General features: G+C 39.7%; 1 protein-coding gene across 1 annotated transcript in view; it reads right to left on the bottom strand.

Annotated features, from left to right (window-relative positions):
• uvrag (UV radiation resistance associated gene) overlaps positions 1 to 27,877 on the bottom strand; it is a 329,710-nt gene that overhangs the window by 171,478 nt on the left and 130,355 nt on the right. Inside the window, exons 9-11 of the mRNA XM_034179025.1 lie at positions 15,201 to 15,285; positions 6,955 to 7,042; positions 5,338 to 5,398 (exon numbers count right to left, since the gene is read on the bottom strand). Coding sequence (XP_034034916.1) covers positions 5,338 to 5,398; positions 6,955 to 7,042; positions 15,201 to 15,285 — 234 coding nt within the window. The remainder of the gene's footprint in view (positions 1 to 5,337; positions 5,399 to 6,954; positions 7,043 to 15,200; positions 15,286 to 27,877) is intronic.

The following is a 27,877-nucleotide window of genomic DNA, read 5'->3' as shown; positions in this document are numbered from 1 at the left end:
TACGTAGGGTTTAAATAGGTCAGCTAAGTAGGGAGGTGCTAGTATGTGAGTAATTTTATAGGTGAGTAACAGAACCTTAAAATCTGATCTCACAGGGACAGGAAGCCAGTGAAGAGATGCCAAAATGGGTGTAATGTGCTCAAACTTTCTGCTTCATGTCAAAACTCTGGCAGCAGCATTTTCAACCAACTTGAGACCCCTAATGCTGGACTGTGGTAAACCAGAAAATAGAACATTGCAGTCGTCCAATCTAGAAGAAAGAAATGCATAAATCAGGGTCTCAGCATCAGCCATAGACAGGAAGGGACAAACCTCTATATTTTGCAGGTAATCTCACTAATGTGGAGGTCAAAGGACAACATAGGATCAAAAATTACCCTAAGGTTACTCAGTTTGTCAGTCTGATGTATGACACATGAGCCTAGGCTAAGCGTTAGCTGGTCAAATTGATAGAATAGAAAAGAGCCTTTATTGTAATTGCACATATATATACATATACATACATATACACATAAATACGAGGTCTATTAGAAAAGTATCCGACCTTATTATTTTTTTCAAAAACCATATGGATTTGAATCACGTGTGATTACATCAGACATGCTTGAACCCTCGTGGGCATGCGAGAGTTTTTTCACGCCTGTCAGTTATGTCATTCGCCTGTGGGCAGTCTTTGAGTGAGGAGTCGTCCACCCGCTCATCGATTTTTTTCATTGTTTAGGAATGGCTCAGAGACTGTTGCTTTGTTTGATAAAAAATTTTTCAAAACTGTAAGGCACAACTGAGTGGACACCATTCAATAAATTCAGCTGGTTTTCGGTAAAAATTTTAACGGCTGATGAGAGATTTTGGTCTGGTAGTGTCGCTTTAAGGACGGTCCACGGCGCCTGACGGCGATCTGCGCTTCGAGGCGGCAGCGTCTCGCCGTTTCAAGTTGAAAACTTCCACATTTCAGGCTCTGTTGACGCAGTAAGTCGTCAGAGAACAGAGAACTTTCAGAAGAAGTCGGCATGAGGAGTTTATTCGGACATTCCATTGTTAACGGTCATTTTGTAATGAAAGAACGTGCGGGCAGAGTCGCATGTCGGGCTGGACCCGACCGCGGGGGGTCGCGGCAGGAAAAACACCTCCGTTGGAAATCTTAACGGGCAAGTTGGAACATGCCCAAGCTGTTAAACAATTTCTCAGTTACTCACTTGTTGAAAGCCATTAAAAGCCGCCTGAATTCTACAAATGGTTTTCAACACGGAGGTGTTTTTCCTGTTGCGGCGCACACAGATTTGCCGAGTCGTCACGGAAACGACTCGGCGAATTTGCCCGCACGTCTTTCATTAAAAAATGTCCTTAAACAGTGGAATGTTTGCATAAAGTCCTCATGCCGGCCTCTTCTGAATCTTCTCTGTTCTCTCACGATGTCCTGGGTGAATTAAGCCTTAAATTAGGATGTTTTCAGGTCGAAACAGGCCGACGACGGCGCCTGGAAGCGCTGCGCGACGTCCTGCTCCGTGGGAAGTCCTTACAGCGACAGAAACACCCCATAATGTCTCATCAGCCGTTAAACTTTTCACCGAAAACCAGCTTAATTTCACGAATAGTGTCCACTCGGATATTCCTCACAGGTCCAGAAAAAATTTTGATAAAGCAACGCGCGCCGTCTCGAGCAGCGTGTGAAACAAAGGAATTCAGCCGAGAGGGCGGGACCACATCTCACTCAAGGCCTGCCCACAGGGAAATGACGTCATGCAAAAAACTCACGCATGCGCACGAGGGTTCAAGCATGATTGGTGTAATCGCACGTCATTCAAATCCATATAGTTTTTGAAAAATAAAAAGGTCAGTTTATTATCTAATAGACCTTGTACAACGAAAATTGGCCTCTGCATTTAACCCATCCTAATTACAGTTAGACACAATCTAACCACTAGCAGCAGTGGGCAGCCACAGTCCAACTCCAGATGTAGATGCTGCCTTGGTCAGGGGCGGAGAAAAGAGAAGACCCTCAGCATATTTTTGATTGTGGGAGGAAACCGGAGTGCCCCGAGGAAACCCATGCAGACATGGGGAGAACATGCAAACTCCACACAAAGTCCGGGAATCGATCCCACAACGACCTTGCTGTGAGGCACCAGTGCTAACCACTAAGCCACCAGTGATGCCACTTGTGATGCGGATGTCTCACTGGACCAAGAACCATCATTTCAGTCTTATCAGAGTTTAAAAGTAGGAAGTTGCTACACATCCAGCTTTTCACTGATGCAAGGCAATCTAAGGATTTTATGATTACCAGCAGTTATCGGCATGTATAACTGAGTATAATCAGCATGGCAATGAAAGGTAATCCCAAAGCACAGCAATATGTACCCAAGGGGTGCTATATAAAGGGAGAAAAGCAGGGAGCCTAAGATGGATCCCTGTGGAACCCCAAATCTCATGCCACCGAGGTTAGAGGTAGTGTTACTGTACAAAACACAGTGAGAACGACCGGTCAGGTATGATGTCAATCATGCAAGGGCACTCCCAGTAATCCCAAAATGATTTTCCAGCCTATCAAGTAGAATATGATGATCCACTGTATCAAATGCAGCACTGAGATCTAACAGCAACAGAACCGTAGTGATGTCCGAATCCATTGTAAGCAGAAGATCATTCACCACTTTAGTGAGAGCCGTCTCTGTGGAATGATATTTTCTAAAAGCAGACTGCAGCGGCTCAAAGAGATTATTCTCAGTAAGATAGTCTACGAGCTGCCGTGACACCACTTTTTCCAGAATTTTAGAGAAAAATGATAGATCTGATATCAGCCGATAGTTTGTTAATACACTAGGGTCAAGATTCGGTTTCTTAAGTAATGGTTTAATGGAAATTTCAGATGAATAAAGGCTTATCTAATCTAATCCAATGCAATCACTGCAGATCTGAAACATTTAGGAACAGATCCAGAAGTTAATGAGAGATTAATAATTTCCAGCACAGTCGGTCCAAGAGTGGGCTACAGGTCCTTAAACAGTTTTGTTGGTATAGGATCAAATAAACAGGTTGTGCTTTTTGTAGACGTTACGAGTTTTGTCAGCATGCCTAGTGAGATACTATCAAATTCTGTAAATCTAGGTAATACCTCAATGATGGCGCCCACCTCAATATCAGGGTGTCGTGGCTGGGTTAAGGCATGCCGGGGAAGCCTCACAATATGGGCAGAGCTATCTGTCTACACTCTGTGCACATTTTGTGTTTTGTTTTTTTCCCATTTCTGCTGGCATTTTGAAATCTACTTCAACAATTAGCCTAGACATCTTTGGACTCACAAATGGAAGGAAACAATACCTACATGACACCTGAACAAACCACAAGAAGCAGATGCCAGGCAGAGTTGTTAAATGCAGAAATTTTATGAGGACTTTCTTTGTTCGCCCTTTTTTTTTCCTCAATGCAAGCACAGTTATTTATTCACTGTTAGTTTTCTACCAGATCCCCAAACAGGCCTGCACATTTTTGGAACAAGTGAATGCTTTAAACACAAATATTCTGACAACACACACTACTGTCCTTTCCCTGTGCTCTAAAAGATGTCAACAGGTGGAGTGTGACGGCAGGGAGCAGTGGAGTTTGTTTGTGGTATTTTGACTTATGGACTCAGACGCCTGCTTGGTCCCACCCGCTGTGAGGAAGAGGACGTGGAGAATGTTGAGTAGACCGTGGCGGATGTGTTCCATCAGATGAACATGCACTACCCATTCAATGTGACCCCTCAATTCATCTGAGGTCTTACAGGTCAGGAAAGAAGGAGCGGCCTTTGCTGTGAAAGAAAATTCATAACACAAGAGCCTGTCCAACTTTAACGTGCTGTGCCAACACAAATAATAATGCCTTTGTGCTCAAAACTGCTGGTTTTTCTTTGTATGTTCAGTTACTGACAGTTTCTTTGATATTAATATGAAATAATGTGGGTTTAGTGGTGGTACCAGACACAAAAACCATGTGGTGACAAGATCCTACATGTCTGTGGTAGTACTAAACAACTCCATCATCAAGAGGTCAAAAAGGCTGCTTTCACATATTTCCTTTTCATTCCATTCCTCCTCCACCGCCCCATCGACCCCCTCTTTCCCACCCCTTCACACACAAATGTTTTTTTCTTCTACCTATTTGCTAACAGGAAAGTATGGATCCCAATCAGTCATTTAATACTGAAGTAGCTGTCCACTAGTTCTATCCACCCCCCCTCCCCAAACATACACAATATATAAAATCACCACATAAAAAAGTCAATCTAATTTATATATATATGACAACAACTCTGCATTGTATGAAGGACAAAACTCCCTGTAATCCAAAACGCTCCTAAATGTTTTCATTTTTAAAGTAAACAAAGATAATTATATATAGTTAAATACCTGTTATCAATTCCGTATAGATAAATGATAGATTATTCATCCCAAAGGATATCTTAGACATACAATAGCTTATACAATTAAATACATTAAAACTTTAAACCAGGTTCCAAGAGGAGGCAAAAAAAGTCTGTGCAAAGGGCTAACGTAGCCAGTACAAGCTAGACAAGGGTGCAGCATTGTGGTCATGTTCACATCAAAGAAAGGGGGTGTGGTGATTATGGTATTCTACTTCTCTGCTATCAGACAGAAGAGAAGATAGTAGAAGAAGGTAAGACTGGGCACAAAAAAAAATCCACTGTGAATATGGAAATTACAAGGAGTGACACAAATTGTTAAAGGGAAATGAAAATGGTTGGTTTGAATTCACCAAAGGGCTGGAACCTAACAGGAAATGTTAACAGCAATTGGCAAGCTTTCAAACAGAAAATCTGACTAAATATTGAGGCCACATGGCTGGGCTTGAATCCAGAAGTGGCATCTGTCAAAAATAGCCTTGGTGCCCATTTGAAGGAAAGCAGAGCATAGACATTCTTTTTAAACACCACTCAAACACACCACAACATAGTGACTGAGCACTGAACAGATTGATGACTATTAGCTCCATTGACACATCACTCGCACACAGACCGACCCCGTGCATGTAAGCAGTAAGATGAGTTTATTAAAACTGATACTGAGCCATTAAAAAAAAAAAAAAAATGCCCACTGGCCCAAATACCAAACTTAGAGATTATTACATTTACTAGTGACTTGTTATATCACTGCATTAAAAAACAAATAAAATAACTCAATAAAAGAATCATGAGGCATGTTGGTAATAAATAGTATTACAATCATATACAGTAACGCAGGTAAGGCAACAGAGACAAAACATTAGTTCAAAATGGTTTTACTGCAGCTAATCATGCTATATACACACACTGTACTGTAGCTTTTCACAAATTACCTTGAAAGTCATCAGAGTTTGGCAGCTTCACTCCACAGATGACATAATCCGATTGATTCACCTGTGAATTTTAACAATATTTCATATTACAGTGCACTGAGCAGAAACAGACAAATATTTTGTGAGACAAAATGCAGCTGCTGTGTTTTTTTTTAATGAGGATTTATTTCATTCATTTAAAAGAAAAACAGAAAAGCAAAATTAACAAAACATTACAAATCATTGAACAAAAAGGAGCAGTTTGGAAGAACAAGTCTTATATGTTCTGCCCCTTTTTACAATACAATCTTGCAAAGCATCATCAATCGACATCATTGCATTTCTATGACTTTGTCACATGCAACCGACTTCTTTCCTAATTTTAACCATTATTTAAAAGACTACATCCCTAATAGATTACATTTTAAACTTCAAACATTTTAAACATTATTAACAGATTACATTTTTGGCTTTATCACAGCCCACTGACTTATTTCATAGTTTCACACTTACGAAATACATCAAGTTTAATATATTTTTTAAATAATTTAAGCGACCTTGATTCTTTGATTTCTTTGTTGAGGTTGTTCCATAATTTTACACCATTCACTGCAATACTCCGTTCCTTTATCTTGGTTCTGAATCTTGGTTTTTTAAAGACCTCTATGCCCTTCAAATTATAACTACTTACTCCTTTTTCAAACATATTTTGAATGTTTATTGGTAAGGTATTGTTATTCGCTTGGTACATTATTTGCAGTAATTTCAAATCAACTACATCATGAAATTTAAGTACCCTATACTTAATGAACAATGGATTAGATGGATCTCTAAATCGACTGTTGCCAATCACTTTTAAAGCTCTTTTCTGCAAAATAAAGGTTGTGTATAAGTTGTACATGTTGATCCCCAGATTTCTACACAATAAGTCAAATATGGAACAATCACTGAATTGTACAATGTTAATAATCCATAACTATTTAATGAATATGTAACTTTATGCAAAACAGCAATGGCTTTCGCTATCTTTCCTTTTATGTAATTTATGTGACTTCCATGTAAAATCTTCATCAGTCATAACTCCTAAAAATTTCGTTTCTTTTACACTTTGAATGTCCATTCCATCCATTTTTAATGACACATTTTTTTTTAACTCTGTCATTAAACAATATGAAATTTGTTTTATTAAGATTAAGTGGCAATCTGTTTATATCAAATCAATATTTCACTTTTTCCAACTCTGTATTTATCACTTGTGCTACTTCCTGTATATTTGATCCAGAGTAAAATAATGCTGTATCGTCAGCAAATAAAATGCTACCAAGTACCTTAGATACATTCACAAAATCATTGATATACAAAATAATGAATGAAAAGCAATTGACTAATAAGGATATTTCAGATTTATTTTGTTGGCCAAGTGTTTTAGAATCCAATTAAAAATTAAGAAATATATCAGATAAGAACTAAGTAAAATATCAATGTTATGACTGAACATCTTCCTACAATACAAAGAATCGATATTGAATTGAAATAACATACTACCAGCTCCACATCTGCTTCAGCCTTTGTGTGTCTAATTTTTTGCAGGACTTGTGAACAATGCATTGTTTAACAGCATTGCCGTGTGCACCTCACCACATCAACGGGGTAGATGTAGGAAAGCTCAGAGAGGAGCTGACGACAGCGGAAGGTCAGCTGGGCATTGGTCTTGAGAAACTGCTCTCTGGGGAGACAAAGCCAGACACAAGGATGACACAATGAGTCATTCAGCTTCACCAACAGGGAGAACAAGACAAAACCAGTTAAGAGTGGAGGACATATGGAGGGTAACAGCAAAGGATGAACTCAAGGAAAAGCGGGGATGAGCCTGTAGCAGAAGGAGGAGAGTATCTGGAGGGAGCCGAGAAGATAAAAATTGTACCAGCAAGATGGTAACACGAAGGCCCCAATCATCCACCATGCACAAAAACAGCACGAGGCAGCACAGGTGTCATTGCTAGTTCTTCCTAGTATTCATGTGGAAAATGCTACCCGACTAGTCAGTCATATTCCATGTGCCATCAGTCAGAAATAGACGGTGCACATGGCTGTGGGAAGAACATTTGGGTTAGAGGGTGTTCCAACACAGTGTCCTGGTAAGCCAACAACATCAATAAAAGAAAGAAAGAAAGAAAGAAAGAAAGAAAGAAAGAAAGAAAGAAAGAAAGAAAGAAAGAAAGAAAGAAAGAAAGAAAGAAAGAAAGAAAGAAAGAAAGACAAGCTAGTGATGCAACTAAAGCTAGCAGATTCCATTAGGCTTTAGTATTATAGCATATTTATTCAGATTTATTTATTCATTTCAGATTTATTCAGATACAAGTAAGCCTGCAGTCTGAGAGCGAAGCGCTCTATTGGAGTGATATGGTACTATGAGGTCTCTAAGATAAGATGGGACCTGATTATTCAAAACCTTATGAGTAAGAAGAAGAATTTTAAATTCTATTCTAGAATTAACAGGAAGCCAATGAAGAGAGGCCAATATGGGTGAGATATGCTCTCTCCTTCTAGTCCCCGTCAGTACTCTAGCTGCAGCATTTTGAATTAACTGAAGGCTTTTCAGGGAACTTTTAGGACAACCTGATAATAATGAATTACAATAGTCCAGCCTAGAGGAAATAAATGCATGAATTAGTTTTTCAGCATCACTCTGAGACAAGACCTTTCTAATTTTAGAGATATTGCGCAAATGGAAAAAAGCAGTCCTACATATTTGCTTAATATGCGCATTGAAGGACATATCCTGATCAAAAATGACTCCAAGATTTCTCACAGTATTACTAGAGGTCAGGGTAATGCCATCCAGAGTAAGGATCTGGTTAAACACCATGTTTCTAAGATTTGTGGGGCCAAGTACAATAACTTCAGTTTTATCTGAGTTTAAAAGCAGGAAATTAGAGGTCATCCATGTCTTTATGTCTGTAAGACAATCCTGCAGTTTAGCTAATTGGTGTGTGTCCTCTGGCTTCATGGATAGATAAAGCTGGGTATCATCTGCGTAACAATGAAAATTTAAGTAATGCTTTCTAATAATACTGCTTAAGGGAAGCATGTATAAAGTGAATAAAATTGGTCCTAGCACAGAACCTTGTGGAACTCCATAATTAACCTTAGTCTGTGAAGAAGATTCCCCATTTACATGAACAAATTGTAATCTATTAGATAAATATGATTCAAACCACTGCAGTGCAGTGCCTTTAATACCTATGGCATGCTCTAATCTCTGTAATACAATTTTATGGTCAACAGTATCAAAAGCAGCACTGAGGTCTAACAGAACAAGCACAAAGATGAGTCCACTGTCTGAGGCCATAAGAAGATCATTTGTAACCTTCACTAATGCTGTTTCTGTACTACAACCCCTGGCAATAATTATGGAATCACCGGCCTCGGAGGATGTTCATTCAGTTGTTTAATTTTGTAGAAAAAAAAGCAGATCACAGACATGACACAAAACTAAAGTCATTTCAAATGGCAACTTTCTGGCTTTAAGAAACACTATAAGAAATCAGCAAAAAAATTGTGGCAGTCAGTAACGGTTACTTTTTTAGACCAAACAGAGGGAAAAAAAAAATATGGAATCACTCAATTCTGAGGAAAAAATGATGGAATCATGAAAAACAAAAGAACGCTCCAACACATCACTACTATTTTGTTTATCATCCCCAAACATCCTTTCAATTGATGGGATAAGAAAAGTGCCCAAAATATCAACGTAAACTTGTGCATTTATTGATGATGCAATGACAGCCATCTCCCCAGTGCCTTTACCTGACATGCAGCCCCATATCATCAATGACTGTGGAAATTTACATGTTCTCTTCAGGCAGTCATCTTTATAAATCTCATTGGAACAGCACCAAACAAAAGTTCCAGCATCATCACCTTGCCCAATGCAGATTCGAGATTCATCACTGAATATGACTTTCATCCAGTCATCCACAGTCCATGATTGTTTTTCCTTAGTTCATTGTAACCTTGTTTTTTCTGTTTAGGTGTTAATGATGGCTTTTGTTTAACTTTTCTGTATGTAAATCCCGTTTCCTTTAGGCGGTTTCTTACAGTTCGGTCACAGACGTTGACTCCAGTTTCCTCCCATTCGTTCCTCATTTGTTTTGTTGTGCATTTTCGATTTTTGAGACATATTGCATTTTGCAACATTGCGTGATGATTTACCGTCTTTTAAGAGTCTGATAATCCTCTCCTTTGTTTCAATTGACATCTCTCATGTTAGAGCCATGATTCATGTCAGTCCACTTGGTGCAACAGCTCTCCAAGGTGTGATCACTCCTTTTTAGATGCAGACTAACGAGCAGATCTGATTTGATGCAGGTGTTAGTTTTGGCGATGAAAATTTACAGGGTAATTCCATAATTTTTTCCTCAGAATTGAGTGATTCCATATTTTTTTTTCCCTCTGCTTGGTCTAAAAAAATAACTGTTACTGACTGCCACAATTATTTTTCCTGATTTCTTATAGTGTTTCTTAAAGCCAGAAAGTTGCCATATGAAATGACTTTAGTTTTGTGTCATGTCTGTGATCTGCTTTTTTTTCTACAAAATTAAACAACTGAATGAACATCCTCCGAGGCCGGTGATTCCATAATTATTGCCAGGGGTTGTATGATGAATTCTAAAACCTGACTGAAACTCTTCAAATAGACCATTCCTCTGCAGATGATCAGTTAACTGTTTTACAACTACCCTTTCAAGAATTTTTAAGAGAAAAGGAAGGTTGGAGATTGCCCTAAGATAGCTAAGATAGCTGGGTCAAGTGATGGCTTTTTAAGTAATGGTTTAATTACTGCCACCTTAAAAGCCTGTGGTACATAGCCAACTAATAAAGATAGATTGATCATATTTAAGATTGAAGCATTAATTAATGGTAGGGCTTCCTTGAGCAGCCTGGTAGGAATGGGATCTAATAGACATGTTGATGGTTTGGATGAAGTAACTAATGAAAATAAGTCAGAACAATCTGAGAGAAAGAGTCTAACCAAATAACCAAATACCGGCATCACTGAAAGCAGCCAAAGAGAACGATATGTCTTTGGGATGGTTATGAGTATTTTTTTCTCTAACAGTTAAAATTTTATTAGCAAATGAAGTCATGAAGTCATTACTAGTTAAAGGAATACTCGGCTCAATAGAGCTCTGACTCTTTGTCAGCCTGGCTACAGTGCTGAACACCAGACATTTATAAAATGACGTTTGATGAACCAATAAAATAGATCGATTGGCAAATGTTGCAGGTTAACTCATTTGTCTCACAGCAACAAGGTTCTGAGTTCAAGTACCCAATGCCCAGTTCCTTTCTGTGTGTAGTTTGCATATTCTCCCCATGTCTGTGACGGTTGACTCCTACCATCAAAATATGAACATGAGGTTCTGTTTCCTTGGAGAAAACGAGTAACCCCTCCACTGGAGCAAATTTTGGCTGAGATATAGAAGAGGCAGATCATCTGGTCCAGTACTGTATCTCTCATCGCTTAACATCAGATTGTATTATTTAGCAAAACCCAATGGCAAAGCCTTCAAAAATCCTTGGCTGATCCAAGACATGCAGCTTCATGTTTTTTATATAGCAACATAAAATTTGTGTTAATCTGCATCTTTGATAGTGTAAATTAAAAAGTATGCCCATCCTGCCTTCTGAGAATGTTAGTTGGAAAACCCAGATACGTGAATAAAATCAGGTTAAAGGGGAGGGAAAAAAGTACCAATATAAGTAACATTATGTTCTCAATTCCCTCAGGTCTACTGAAGATGTTTTCTGGGGACACTGAATCTTACATGGGACAATGCACGGAGAATCTAAGGATAAGCAGGTGGTGAGTAGGGGAGCAGTGTCCCCTTTTTCCCATTAGGTTTGATATTCTTTTTGAGGCATGTCGTGTTCATTTTGTTTTGAAAATTTTTTTTAATTCAACAAAAAGTATGAGTCACAAAAAAGAAACAGAGGGGTGCCTGGCCAAGCGGGTAGAACATTTGACTATGCTACAGAAGGTGAACGATTTGAATCCCACTCAGACTAATAACTGGATAACTCTCTTTCAATCCAGAAATGAATGCGGATCTAATTCTTTAAAGTTTGTGAAGGTAACGTGGCAAAGGGAGAGTAGCTAGGCACCATGCTTCCTATATTGTGCCATAGAAGTGGTGGGACTCTATAGCATCTATCATTTCTATGGCCAACAGACGATGGGACTACTACTAAGTTTTATTTATTTAACAACAACAACAAAAGCATAGAAGCTGTTGTGTGGGCCGCTGAAGAGAAAGTACTGCTGGCCCACCACCAGAGGGTGCCCTGCCTGAAGTGCGGGCTTCAGGCACGAGAGGGCGCCGGAGCAACCGGGAGTGACAGCTGTCACTCATCAACAGCACCAGCTGTCACTCATCTTCACCTCAAACCACTTCACCATAAAAGCCAGGCAGTATCTTCACCTCGCTGCCGAGAAATCGTCTACCTGTCAGGTAAACCGCTCAGCCTGAGTAAACACAACAGTACTAACATCTTTGCTTCTGTGTGTAACATTACTTTTGCAGACGAACCTGTTTGTACGTAAGGAGTAGTCGTGTGTTGGGGAGTTGGCGTACTCCGCTCCTCGGTTGGGGACTACTAAGTATACCAACAGGATCTGCACTTAATTCTGGAATATTGTGATTAAGAGGTGGAGGTGTTTCCCACCCTCTTCTGACTGTTTGCTGGGTGTTCACGCACCCACCATCACCTGTCTGTTCTTCCTGCCAGCAGTACTAGATCTGACAGCCGGAAGCAGTGGCCACCTGGAGACTCGGCGCTTGGTGGCTCCGGGGTGCTCCAGATCCACTGGCAGTGGAAAGCGTGTGGGATCCGGCTCTTCTCTGGACAGGCGTCTTCTATCCTCGAGCCTGCCCACACGTCACCTTGAATTACTGACTGCTGTTCTAAATTGTGTTGTCTGTTGTTCTGTTGTGCACATTCACAACATTAAATTGTTGTATTTTTGCTAATTCCATTGTCCGTTCATTTACGCCCCCTGTTGTGGGTCCGTGTCCCTACCAGTGATGCCGGTAACGCGTTACTTAGTAACGCGTTACTCTAATCTGACCACTTTTTTTTTAGTAACGAGTAATCTAACGCGTTAATCTCTCCAAATCAGTAATCAGATTAAAGTTACTTCTCCATGTCACTGTGCGTTACTATTATTTTTCATTGTGGGTCGATAGCAGCATTAAACTTGGTCTGTGGGCAGGAGGTCGGGGTTCAACTGAACTGCCCACTTTCAGCGAGCTGTGAGCTTTTCATCCACGGTTTTTTGCAGCTGCTCGACTCGTCCTCTCCTCTTAAAGCACGGTGATCAGCACACCTGCACTGAGCTTTACAAAGACATTTTTATACTTTTTTTCCTCCTTTATTTAGAATTCTGATCTGATCCGCTCCGTATCGTCTCGTTAAAAACAGCTGATCCTCCGCGACGCGTCAACAACTAACACTATTTACCACTCAAATGCACCTAAACTTTCTTTCTGAGGACCACATGATGTGAAAACGCAATAAAACTTTCTTACCTGTAAATCTGGTCATGTTTTCTGCATAAATAAATGTTATCCATTCTTTGTGCTCAAACACCAAAGCAGGGACGAATCCAGATGGAATGGGGGCGTGGGGGAGGGATGTGCCCCCCCCCCCCAACAACACCCCTAGATTAAAGGTCCAGTTTTGAAGCCGTTTTTTACTACAACTACTAATACTGCTTAAAATAATAATAATTTCGACAAGTAAAATGTTTAGAGAATTTAAATGTTAGAAAAATGTTAGAATTTAATAGTTACATTTATAAACAATGTAGGTTTGAAATTGCAAGTTTTACTGTTACAGTGCTGTCAACAGTTAAATATGAGGTCAAGAAAGAGGTCTTTATTTTACTTTTTATAAAACAAGTATTTGTTTTCACTGAAGTCAAGAAAGGGTGACTATAAAGTGAGTTTTGGCAAAACAGGTATCATTGTCATGTTGACGTGGCAGAGGGTTGTTGTCGGCAGCTGGGGAAAGTAACTAAAAAAGTAACTAGTAATCTAACTTAGTTACTTTTACAATTGAGTAATCAGTAAAGTAACTAAGTTACTTTTTCAAGGAGTAATCAGTAATCAGTAATTGGATTACTTTTTCAAAGTAACTGTGGCAACACTGGTCCCTACACTTTCACAACAGGATTTCTCGGCCAGCGTCATGGATCCCGAGGGGCGTCAACCATCGAGTAAACCACCAATGGAAACGCAGGGTGCACAGGCGTCGGCAGGAGGCGTGTTAAGTGAGCTGCAGCAAATCTTAACCGCCTTCACTGCTCGGTCGGACTTCGTGACCGAGCAGAACGTTATACTTAATCGGAGGATGGAGGCTCTCACCGCCCAGGTGGAAGCGCGCACACAGGGCGCTGTTGCAGCACCTCCTCCTGCTGACCGAGCACTGAATACAGACATTCCAGTGGTCATTCAACGAACCCCCCCCCATCCCCTGAAGCATACATAAGCCCTCCGGAGCCGTACGGAGGTTGTGTCGAGACGTGCGCAGACTTCTTAATGCAGTGTTCGCTCGTCTTTTCACAGCGTCCCGTCATGTACGCGTCCGATGCCAGCCGGGTGGCTTATGTTATTAATTTGCTTCGAGGAGAGGCACGCGCCTGGGCTACGGCGCTCTGGGAGCAAAATTCACGGCTCCTAACCACATATACTGGGTTTGTGAGGGAGATCAAACAGGTGTTTGATCATCCCAATACAGGCGAGACCGCTTCGACTGTGCTGCTGTCAATGAGACAGGGACATCGGAGTGCAGCCGAGTATGCAGTCGACTTCCGCATCGCGGCTGCGAGGTCCGGCTGGAATAACGTTGCACTCCGCGCCGCCTTCGTAAACGGACTGTCTCTGGTCCTGAAGGAGCACCTGCTGGCTAAGGATGAGCCGCGGGATTTTGACGGGCTTATCGACCTGGTCATACGGTTAGACAACCGTTTAGAAGAACACTTCTGTGCTTCTGTGTGTAACATTACTTTTTCTGATGTGGGTCCGTGTCCCTACACTTTCACAACAGAAGCCGCATTACAAGAGTGTGCGATCCATTTATCTTTTGTCCTTAAAGTTAAATTAGCAGCTTTAAACAGTGTTAAAGCAGCGTGTCGGATCCACGTTGTTGGCGTAGGCTGAAAAGTGGAAAAAAAGCTCATTTCTCCAGCACAGGAGTGGAAACCGCACATTGCATTTGCGCTGTAACTTTTCCAACAGAATGTAAAGATCCCAAAGGACGTGCTGAGTGGACTAAGTTATTAGTTTTACTTTTATCTGTTACATATCCAAATAAACCCGGAGAAATATTTGATCATACAGACCACGTGCTGAGATACTGAATTGACTTATTAAACATGACAGTGGCAGATATTTCCATCTACATTCAGCAGATGCTCAATGTTTGTGTTCATTTCAATTTGCTGGTTATCTTGGCCTCTGCTGGCCTTTCAGGGACTCTGATTGACCCTCAATGACTGCCAAATATTTTTCCTTCAAACAAAGCTGTACCCTGAATCGACATTCACTATGTTTTCCTGCAGGCCAAATCAAACAGACCAACATGGTTTTTTTAACACAACGTTCAAACTTTCTATTGAGAGCATCCGCCACAACAACACCCACCTTATTTTACGAACAAGGTGGGAGGTAGATAGAAAGGTGTAATCTTATCAATCTTAGGACAGTTGAGTAAAACATGAGGTCGTACCATTCTCAGAGTAATATCTAGCTGGCTATAAAAGGCATTCAAGTAGAGTGTTGTGTCTGCAGAAATTAAACTAATTACACGTTCGCACTTACCTCGTAGCAGTGCATTCCTTCTGCAGTTTGGTGAGAGAATCTTTCTCCTCTTTCAGTCGCTCATACTGCTCGGAGAATGCTTCTTCTGACAGACACAGCAAGAAATAAAAGAAGTATTTTAATTATCAGGTGCACGTTCTGTTGTGCTACATTTGAACAGACTGGTGGCCTTGTTTGTTTGGCTGCCGTCCACTGGCAGAACAGAAGTACCCTCAAACCTTTTTGAATCACAGCAAAACCAATGTCCTTTATGACAGCAGATAAAACCAAGCAACATATCCGTGAAGATTTGTTAAGACTACATAAATATACAGAAAGGGAAATGAATGAGCTCAGATAAAGGACAGTGATGTTGCAACTTGTGGATGTAGCTGCAACACTGTCACAGCCACATTAAGCCACCAGACCGCGCATGCAGAAAACAACAAATGCAACCTTTAGACTGTTGCAGACAGTGTTCCTTATCTTGTGTTGTAAATGAAGCAGTAGAAATCAAATTCAAAACAATCCATTTTTGTACTACAGAAATTACAGCAACTGACAACTAATCCAGAGTGCTGCAAAATAATGTAAGGCAGCAAAGTGAATTGCAAAAAAATTGCGGCATTAAGCATCAGTATATACAATATAGAAGTACCACACAACTGGGAGCAACACAAAGATAATGAAATTTCTTCCATAGCACAATAGAAAAATAAAAACGGTCATAAGCAGTGATAAGAAACATTCATCCACAATTGCATCCCCTCACGGTACTACAGTGACAACTGGTATACTTCGAGCGTGCACACATAAACCAAGGCTAATCAGCCCGTGATTTAAGATTGACAGGCTAAGTATTGTAATTTATGTCTCCCATGTCTGCATATGTGATTTTCATGTCTCTGGGACTTCTGACATCAAGAGACACCTGGAAGAGCTTATGACTTCATAAGGTCCCTGGGAAGAGACATTCTGCAGTGCCGATAACTTCCAGAAGGAAGGTCCACGCTTCAAGGGTCCAGGTGCTTCCTGTCTTACTGTATGTTTTAAGACCTGCATGCAAATCAGTTACCTAAGGCAAAGAATGGATGTCTTGGGTACTATAACAGGTCTCTTTGGAGGATCCTTGGGTACCACTGGAATGACCGTGTTGAATGAACGGTTGCTTAAGGAGACTCTGTGAGGGAAAGTCAACTCCCACACTTTGGGCTTGCATACCTGTCAACCCTGTTGAGATATGTGTCTTACTCTGGGACCTGTCAGCCCTTACTGGGCCATTGAGAGTCTTAGGGCCCCTTCACACATAGTGCGAAGTTTGGACGAATCGTGTGCAAACTGTGTAATGTCATCCCAGCCTCTAACACCTTGTACACCTGTTGCTACAACTATTTGTGCACACAAGCACCTGAAAGACAAAGTGTGCACTGTGCAAACCCATTGCACCCTCTCGCGGCAGGTGGTGGCCAAATTCCAGGTGACATGCACGAACACCTGACACCGCTCACATGGCACTTAGAAAATGTGTGGCCAGTCGCACTCTTGGCATGACAACAGACTGCAGACGACCACTGTCGTACTCACAGAGAAATTTGTCTAAGTCCCACACGAGTGTGACTTTGGTGTGTGCACTGAGATGACAGGAGGTGTGTCTCCATCTGGACATTCCAGCTGGACACCACGTACTGTGTTTGGACGGACATGGACAAACAACTGCTCACTGTGACGTGTGTATGTGTGTTTGCTGTTATCAAGTGGACATAAATAAAAACATATCACTGTGGCGACGTGCTGCAGTGAGCAAGCGCATGCATGGCGTGGACATGGACAAGCTGCTCCCAGGGTGAAACGGACCATCAGATCAGAACACGCAGCAGGTGATCTCACTGTCATGCCACCCACGTGAGCTCTGTTCCACATGACGTGGTGTCCTGCAGCACATCGTCTACAAGATGATGCGCGGCCAGTTGGAGCTGTGCCAGCAGATGTGGACATGAATGAGACAAGCGAACTTTCTCATTCATGCCATTTCATGAGTGTATGTCTGTGACCATGGGTCATTTACAGAGGAACAGACGGATCATATTTGTACTGCTCACTTGATAAATGTGGTGTTTTTATATGGTGTGTGAGTTTACTTTTATTTTTTTTTGTAATACTTCCACGTCCTTCCTGATATGAGGCAGATTCCCACAGCTTTCAAAATACAGCTCCATAGCTCATTGGTAAAGTCTCTGACTGGCAATCAGAGCTTCTGGACGGCACAGGTTCATGTCCAGTGGGTCGTATGTTACAACAGCAAATGGTACGAATAATCCATGTCACATGACATACAACCCACCAATCAAATGACAAGGATCCACTCAGCCGTTATATAAATAACAATAAGCAACACTGAACCGCCTCAAACAATGTTGGTTGTTGAACTTACAATGTTGTCTGACCTTGATTATATGTGCATGTGTAACACATGCATGTTGTTTGCACATACACAATGTTTGAAACATCACATCTCATCATATATTGATTATATTCAGTTAGACTGACTAGACAGCCACCAAATTTTGATAAACACTGTGAACATAATCAGGGTGTTGCAGTTATCACTTGCAAAACCATGTTTGCACATGGAATGTGCGTCTGTCTGAAATAAAAGTGAAGTTGTATTATAACTGCCTGTACATGAATCTAAAAAAAAAAAAGGTATAATTGAAATGAGATCAATGAAATGACACAAACAACAGGTACAATGAATACATTTCACAATAAGATTAAATCTTACTGTGAAATATTGTTGATGGATGACTTCATGGTCTCCGCATTTCTTTGATTTCAATTATCAAAACTGGTTAGCATAAAATCTTGGGGGAAAAAAGCGAGAATAAATAAAGATCAAGTGATAAAGTGGCAACAAAGCAGCAAGTTTTGAAATACAGAGACTGAAAAAGAAAAATGTGAAAATATTTCAAAATAGGATTAAAGATGAAACACATGAAAATGTGGTGATATGTTACAATATGATCTCTATTTATTCTTATTGGATCTAAAGTGATTTCATTCTTAAATCTGTCCACTGAACATTAAACTCTGGACAAAGACGCCATGAATCAAACATTTTTACACACTCATCTTCAACTGCTTACTCCAGTTAAGGGTCATGGGACTGGAGCTTATCCCAGCAGTCACAGGGCGTGAGGCGCGATATACCCTAGACAGGACGACAGTCTGTCGCAGGTTCACAAATAGACAAACACATTCACACCCACCCACATACACCCCTAGAGACAATTTAACGTTTCCAATCCACCTAACCTGCATGTCCTTGGATATGGGAGGAAGCCGGAGCACCCGGAGGGATCCCATGCAAATGCGGGGAGAACATGCAAACTCCACACAGAAAGGCTTCAGGTGGGAATTAATCCCATGACCTTCTTGCTGTGAGGCAACAGTACCAACCACTAAGCCACTGTGCTGCCTCGAACATTTTTAGGCCATTTTAAACGTGTCGGAGCTCCGTGAGTCTGTTTGATTAATGATCGCTAAAGCCGAATGTTAGGGTTAGGGTTAGTAAAACGTTAGTAAAATGTTAAACGTTTAACGTTAGTGAACGTTAGTAAAAGCACAAACTCCCATATTTAAGATTTAAGAATCACACTTACTAAAGAAAGTTAACTTTTGGTATGAAAAGCACTGAACCTGCATGTGTGGCTGTTTTATTTGTCACAGTAAGAAAAGTTAATCCATGCACAGTTGATGTACTGATAATGTTACTTTTCTTGGCGTCCTTAAAAAAAAAAAAAAAAAAAGGAAAAAAGAATAAACCTCTGGTCTGGTGCAGTTTAAACAGTACAATAAAGTTTCAGAGGGTACAGACATCTAACCCAGTTATTGTTCTCTGTCTGTACTTACCGGCCAAATCAATCAATCAATCAATCAATTTTTTTATATAGCGCCAAATCACAACAAACAGTTGCCCCAAGGCGCTTTATATTGTAAGGCAAGGCCATACAATAATTATGTAAAACCCCAACGGTCAAAACGACCCCCTGTGAGCAAGCACTTGGCAACAGTGGGAAGGAAAAACTCCCTTTTAACAGGAAGAAATCACTAAAGTCAAAACAAAGCGGAACAGCGTTTCCATAAAAAAATTAATTAATTAACAAAATAATAATAATAATAAACAAAACAAAAAATACATGACTTTAAAATTTTTAGTTTCACTATATTGGTCCTACACCATACTGGGTGAAAAAAGACTTTACCCAAAAATGACTTTAGCCCATACGAAATACAGGTAAACCGTACAGACCGACAGGTATGAGCTTGTGGCATGTTTGCTTTGGCGCTTCACACAAGACCTTACTTGTGTGAAGCAATTTTTGGCAAATGTTTTTTAAAGTTAAATCAATTTTTATTTGTTTTATAGCACTGTGTTATGTATTTTAGTATTAGTATTTACTGTATTGCTGTGTTTATTAATGATCTTGTTTTAATGTGTACAGCACTTTGGTCAACTCTGGTTGTTTTAAATGTGCTCTATAAATAAAGTTTGAGTTGAGCTGAGGCACCTTGAGGCAACTTTGTTGTGATTTGGCGCTATATAAATGAAATAAATTGAAATTGAATTGCACTATCCAGCAGACAGGGGCCTCAGTGTTGAGGACCTCAGAAACTGTAAAAGGTCAAGAGGATGCCCTGGTTGAAGCACATAGATAGCTGCTTCTGAGAATAAGGGAATGGGTTGGTTGCTCTGTAATATGGTAGATGTGGTGACAACTGGCACCAGTCATGTTCCCAGACCTGAATGCTAAACATACAATTAACTCAAGAAAATCTGCTCAGAATTTGCTGGTTTGCTTTTGAGAAACAGTTCAAGAAGATGGATCGGTTTTCTTCCTATGTTGTTGCCATTCAGGGCCCAAGGCAGTTCCGCAGTGTGGTTAATGTAGCAATGCGTCACAAGTGCATTCTCCCAGGCCTTACTTGACCTTCAAGACGTCAAAAGAAAAACTGCCTATATTAAAGCAAAAATAATAACAACCATCTGCATTCTGAGCAAAATCATTTTGATGGATTCTTGTACCAAATGTGAAGGACTTCACATGAGAACTTTCTGCCTTAAAATGGTGAGACAGAACAAGTACAAAGTACTTACAATGCTGAACACAACATCTGTGGCTGTAAATGTCAGGACTGCTGGTGGGAGATCACCAACAAGACAAGGTAGACATTCTGCAAGCAAGAGATAACTGAGCGCTAATCTACCCCAAGGTAGGAGTAGATTTTAATACTTCACACAAGTGGTGTGTGTGTGTGTGAGAGAGAGAGAGAGAGAGAGAGAGAGAAAGAGAGAGAAAACAATGAGGCATTGATGTGGATCATTTTAAGCCTCATGGGGTAGTTATCTACTGAACTACTTATATTCAAGTTTGACTGGATTGAAGTGCAAATCCTCAAGAGGTGCAGCAGCACGTCGGTGAGGACAAGAACACTGAGAATGCTTAAATTTCTTTTGGGCCAATCAAACCGCGATCTAAACCCACAACTGGAAAACACATGCGTGTCTGGGTTTTTGAATTTCTACTGGAGCAGAAAAAGCTGGCACAATAAAATTTCTATCAACCGTTTACTGCGGGGAAAGTGGCATAAAAACACAACCACTGGCAGCAATTACATCTACTAACCCTATGGAAAAAAGAAAAGGTTAGGAACTAAACTGCGAACAAAATGTCCTTAAAGCTTTAGATTGCTGGAAATCAGCCATTAAAGAACAATATGGATATGCCATATTGACAAATATGATTCTTGTTCTATGGAAAGCTGCTTCATTTATCAAACTGGGAAACCACATGCCAACTCTCACAGCCGCTGTGCTCAGCCCGTGTGTGGATAGAGAAAAACACACCATGAGGACTATACACCAGTATCACCATCAGATTAGTCACTATATTAGACACACATGAGAGAAAGTTTGGACAAGCGATCCCTCAGCTGTATGTGAGGACTTCAAGTGAAATCAGACTCTTCTCTTACTTTTACACAATACCCAGTTCTGCACTCTTCCATCTTTTCACTCTGCCATGTCTTTCTGTGTGTGCGCGTTCATTACCTACCAGCGTTGTATAGTAACGAAATAAAAATGCTTCACTATTGTACTTAAGTACGTTTTGGGAGACTTTGTACTTTACTTGAGTTTTTTTTTTTAATTCAGCTTTCTTTCACTTTTACTTCACTACATTTCCGACCTTAATTGCATACTTCTACTCCGATACATTTTCTATGTGCCATGCTGTTACTCGTTACAAACACACACACACACACACACACACACACACACACACACACACACACACACACACACACACACACGAAAAAAAGTCGTGTTTTCACCCAGAGACAGGCATGTCCGGTAGGCTTTGTTGCAGTTGTGCACTTGTTTGTCAGGAAAATTATCATTTCTCTACATTGATTACAGACCTGCAGCGGGTCTATAATCAACTTTTCTGCAGCGCGGCTTTGCTTTGAACCTTGAACCAATCAAAGCAGTGATACGGATCGAAGCAGTGCTTTATTTTGTTTATTCCATTGTTTATTTCACTTTATCCTACTTTTTTCCCGCTAAAACCCTGAAGAGCATATGTCTATGAGTAATATTTAATATTTTTATGTTAAACCAACCTGTTATGGTCTTCTGAAACGGTTGATAGATGTATTTTATAACTTAAAAACAGGACCGATGCTAACGCGTTAGCATGTCTATGGCGTCTTCAATGTTAAAGTTAGCATTAAGCTGTTCGCATCAGCACATTTGTGTTTTGTTTTCTGTATAATTAATGGCTGGGTGTTCATTGTTGTAAAAGAGTCAAATTGTAATTTTTTAAATTTATTTTTATTCATATATTAATAATAGCAACAACAATAATAGTCTACATAATAGACAATATTAGTCAATAATAATATACTAATAATGTCACAATACAATTTTAGAGAAAGAGACAAAAAGAACCTAATGAAACAAAACAACAGAAAAGATAAAACCATGTAACAATGAAAATAAATAAATACATATAGAAATAAATAACTGTTTCCTGTGAACACCTAGTGAGTAGTCTACTGTCGTTTAGGTTTTGAAACCTTGTTTCTGAAGTGTTTTGGTGTGATGTGCACAATTTTCAGTATTTTGACTAATACTACCAGTCATTTACAAGACAAGATAAACTGTAATATAAAAAAACAGTCTGTTTTTGATTAATAACATTTACTTGTACTTTTACTTTCAATACTTGAATACATTTAGTTGTACATTACAATACTCATACTTAAGTACAATAAATACTAGATACTTTAAGACTTACTTGAGTAGCATTTCAATCGGTGACTTGAACTTCTACCAAAGTCATTTTTTAATGGGTATCTGTACTTTTACTTAAATGTGATTTTCTGGTACTTTATACAACACTGTTACCTACCTAGATAAATGTTTGCTCATGTCACGCTACTAAAATATACTGATACCGTGCTGCTACAAATGTCATCCTCTGTGTGGGATACAAACTGTACATCTGCTTATTTGTAGAAATGCAAACTTTATTTAAAAAAAAAAATACATGAATAAAAAAAAAACAACCATACAAGTAATTTCCTCTAAGGCTAACTTTTTTGTTTTCTTTCAAACATATGGAATTAGGATAAACTGCTTTTCTGAGTGAGACCAGTTTTCTGTCATATAATTCAAGAGTGTGACATCAAGTCAATTCTGGATTTGAAAATAATGCAGATGAACGCAATGAGTAGCATTGGAATAACAAATTAAAAAAAAAATATTTTTAAAAATAACTACAGCCCAAGATTACTCATATAGAAGAAGTGTTTTACAATTCTATTAATGGCAACAATTTTATATAGAATTAAAGAAGCATCGGTACTTGCCAAAGTAAATGAAAATATTTGTGTAAGTGAATGCACTGTAAGAAATATTCCTGGTGTTATTGTCATGATACAGCTGGAAAAGCCAGACGAAGATCACTCCTGCTCTAAAAAAATCCTAATTTATTTTCCCTCTGTGACTCAACTGATAGATAAGATTTGGATGCTGTTTTATGGGGGGGGGGGGGGGGGGGGGGAGAACAAGCTTTAGTCAAACTGAGAAAATCAATTATTGACTGACACTACTGATAAACAGATATAATCAAAGTTGTCAATGTGAGAAAAATTATGCACAGCATCATAAAAAAGTTTTAAATAGTCTTGTATTTCATAATAAAGCATTGGGCTGCTGTGTTTGACTCTCTAAAGTCACTGAGTCAGCTTTATGAAGTGATGAAAAGAAAATCTCCCCCTCTCCTCTGCATTGAGCAGAATGACTGGTAGTTGAGACTCTACAGATCTAAAAGCTCCCTATGCAAGAACAGACAGACGTATGTGGATTCTTGTTTGACTATGTTACTAGCATTTTTTGCCTCCAATTGCGATTTCTGAATGCATTTCTGGAAAGTAGTTGCCCTCTGCCATTTTGCAAAATAAATAAATTTAACTTTCACAGAAGAGGACTCAAATGCACTAAATGAACACAGGAAAAAATCTCACGGGCTAAACATACACATGCAGCACGACAGAGAATGTTAATAGTGGACAGAGAAGCCCAGACAGCTCTTTGCACAGGACACCATGAAGAGCTTTACATTGAAAAGAAAGTTTCTGGCTGCTATATTATTGTTTAAAGCATCATTCCTATTGACCACTGTATGTCAGGAAACATTTGAAACTATATATATATATATATTTTTTAAGACTAAAAGTAAACAGTGCTGTTTCTGGTTTTCTGTGGGGGGGGTGCCTGGCACGTCAACAATGCAATGAATTAACCAATATTAAAAATAAATAAATAAATAAAGCACGGAAAATGTAGAAAACATCCTTGTGAGCCATTTGGAAGAGTGCTGGACTTCAGTACCTGTCAACCTTTGCCCCCAAGTCAATATGTCGGCCAACTGAAGGATGTGGATGTGTAAAGTTAAGATCCTGGCAAAAGACAAACACCTCCACAGTGTGTACAGTCTTGATAATTCACACCACTGACATTTATTGGTCAGGAGCTCTGGCTGTGTGACAAAGCATGACAATAACTACTGTTACCAAGTACAATAAATGTCCTTAACTGACATGATTTATGCACCAGTTGGGAGAGGAGAAACTAGGCAGGAGGAAATTTTGACAAAAGTGCGACCTCACCAAAACCATTAAGTCTGGGAGTGGAAAAGATTTTTATTATATCTACAGCTGTAAGGAAAGGTTTCATAAAAACAAAAACACCCTTTTACCGTGAGTTTGCATTGAGGAAACGTGGAAAACAGATGCTTTGTCAAAATTACACTGTTGCTGTTCTCCATCATTACTGTAAATCAGCAAGTAATGAACAACTGGTCATTAACCAGTCATCAGACTGATGATGTCAAGACATCCGTTAACAACAGGGTATAGCAGAGTGCAGCATAGTTTTAAAATTTATATATATATATGTGTGTGTGTGTGTGCGTGCACTAGTGTGTTGCACGTGCTCAGACCAGAGAATTTTGTTTCTCATGGTCTGAGAGTCCTTCAGCTGCTTTTTGCCAAACTCCAGGTGGGCTGCCATGTGCCTTTTAATAAGGAGTGACTTCCGTCTGGCCACTCTACCATACAGGCCTGATTGGTGGATTGCTGCAGAGATGGTCATCCTTCTAGAACAGGGGTGGCCAAGTTCGGTCCTCGAGAGCCACCTTCCTAACACTCTCAGTTGTCTCCCTGCTCCAACACACCTGAATGCAATGAAAGACTCGTTAGCAGGCTTTTAATGAGACTTTCATTGGATTCAGGTGTGTTGGAGCAGTAAGGCAACTAAGAGTGTCAGGAAGGTAGATCTCGAGGAGCGAAGTTGGCCACCCCTGTTCTAGAAGGTTCTCCTCTCTCCACAGAGGAATGCTGGAGCGCTGACAGCGTGACCATTTACAGATGATGGAAGCCACTGTACTCATTCAAAGCAGTAAAAATGTTTCTGTACCGTTCCCCAGATTTATGCCTCAAGACAATCCTGTCTCAGAGGTCTATAAAAAATTCCTTTGACTTCATGCTTGGTTTGTGCACTGACATGCACTGTCAACTGTGGGACCTTATATGTAGACAGGTACGTGTCTTTCCAAATTTCAATTTCAATTTATTTGAAAGGGACCATGTGCAATTAAAAACATAAATGTCATCATTTGATGCATTGCACCAGAGTTAGCCTTAGGCTAATTTACATCTGCAGTCCCTGATCACAAATAAATATGACACATATAAAATCATCAAATATCACAAATAAATACAACCAAGATGTTAAACATCACTTAAATAAAAACATACAGCGACACTACATATTGTAAATAGAATGCCCCTCATAACACTCAAACATATACATAATCATAGGGTGTAGTAGCATGCACAGCACACAACACTGCCCCCAGTCACACACACACACCCCTTATGGAGAAAAAAAAAAAAAAGCACTAACTTATTAGTGGGTGCATTGTTGTGAATTCTTTAAATATTTTTAATATTAACTTTAAAATCACAAAATGAGCCGCAATTTTTTTATATTGTCTGGAATGGCATTCCGTTGTGTAACAGCTTTAACAGAAAAAGCTGCCTGCCCAAATGCTGAATAGCGAAGGGGTAAAACACAATCATGTATGGAAGCTATTCTCGTAGACCTTACAAAGCCACGATAGTAGACAAACTTGCACAAACAGGCGGGAGCCAAGCCGTTTAAGATTTTGTAAACAGCACATAAATTTGAAAATATCCTAAAATTTTCAAAAGATAATAGATTGTACTTATGTAATATGCTACAATGATGATACCTCAGAGGCTTTTGTCAAAAATTTTCAGGGCCTGTTTGTACAGGGATTCTAAGGGCCTAATTGCTGTCTGGCTAGCCTGACCCCAACAAGTAATACAGTATGAAATATGGGGGAAAATTAAAGCATGCAAAAATATCTTGGCAGCCTCTGTAGATAAGAAGGATCTAATTTGTCTAAATAGGGCCAGCTTATATTTAATAGTTTTTGTCATTTTTTTGATATGTTTCTTATAGCTCAAATTCAGATCCAGTAACACACCAAGATATTTGAATTCAGTAACAATCTCAATTTGTTCACCCCAATGCAAACTTTTACATCTGAGATGTTCAATTTCGTTTTGGAGAAGAACATACCTTTAGTTTTACCTACATTTAAAGTGAGACAGGAGCGGTCTATCCACTCAGCCACTCCAACCAAAGCATTATTTAATTTCTCAGCAGCTTGTTGAGCTGACTTAGCATGGGTATATAAAACAGTGTCATCAGCATAACATTGCATCTCCACATTACGACAAAACTGTGGAAGGTCATTAATGTAAAGACTAAAAAGTAGTGGACCTAATACAGATCCTTGTGGCACACCCATTGTGCACTTCAAGTAGCTGGAATATACATCTTTAATTTTCACACACTGGCTCCTATTAGATAGGTATGATGACATCCATGCAAGTGTGTTAGCTGAAAGATTAAAGCTGGAAAGTTTGGATATCAGAACTGTATGGTTAACTGTGTCGAAGGCCTTAAGTCTAAGAACACAGCTCCAACAACTCCAAATGTATCAAGACAAGATCGAATTTGCTCTGTTAGATGTAAAATGGCCATTTCTGTGGAGTAATGTTTTCTGAATCCAAACTGGGCTGGATTTAGACCATGATTACAACTGTTAATGTGGTCTGTGAGTTGTTTTATGACCACTTTCTCTGCTATCTTGGAGATTACTGGCAATATGCTTATAGGTCTATAGTTACCAACTATACAACGATCACCATGTTCATGTCCAGTCAACTGAATGTACCCCACGTAGACTCCAATTAAGCTGTAGAAACAACAATGATGATCAGCAGAAACAGGATGCACAAATGAATTTCATCCACTTTGGAAAAGGCTGTAACATAAGAAATTTGGAAAATGTGCAGCGCTGTGAACATTTTCTGGATATACGGTATATTTTTTTTTTAAAACACCATCACCACCACCACCACAACAACAACCACCACCAGCAGCCAAAGAAACAGAAATGCTAATCACCAAGCTACTCTTAAACCAGTAGTACATGCAATTGCACACATCTGTAGAACCTCCACTTTCTGTTCAGGTTTCATGGGTCAGTTGTTTTTATGTGGACAGTTTCCTGAAAGGGCAGGTTGATGGGGGTTACTTGTTAATGTGAACTATGATGCCTTTGAGACACGGAGAAACTACATGGTTAGACACAAATGACATCCTAAAGAGTATGGATTAACAATCCATATGGGATGCCCTTTAGCAACCTAATCAGTGAAGGTTCTCAATCAACCAAGCAGGAGATAACTAGAACCTTAGCAGAAAGCAAACTGATTTTCTTGTATAGTCAGCAAGATGTTTAGCCACTCATTCAAGTGATGAAACATCTGCAGTAAAGCTGTTGAAGTCACTTAGATAAATTACCTTAAGTAAACTTGGATACAAATACAGTATGCAGACCAACTATCCCCGGTGTTCACCGACATCTTCAACACCTCACTGGAAACATGCCAGGTGCCAGCATGCTTCAAGGCCTCCACCATCATCCCAATCCCCCCCAAAAAACTTCACGTCTTAATGACTACAACTCATTACTCTG

The sequence above is a fragment of the Thalassophryne amazonica genome, chromosome 9 (genome assembly GCF_902500255.1).
Source record: "Thalassophryne amazonica chromosome 9, fThaAma1.1, whole genome shotgun sequence".
Lineage (NCBI taxonomy): Eukaryota > Metazoa > Chordata > Actinopteri > Batrachoidiformes > Batrachoididae > Thalassophryne > Thalassophryne amazonica.
Note: the sequence above shows the minus strand (reverse complement) of the source record. Positions and strands in the feature narration are given on the sequence as shown.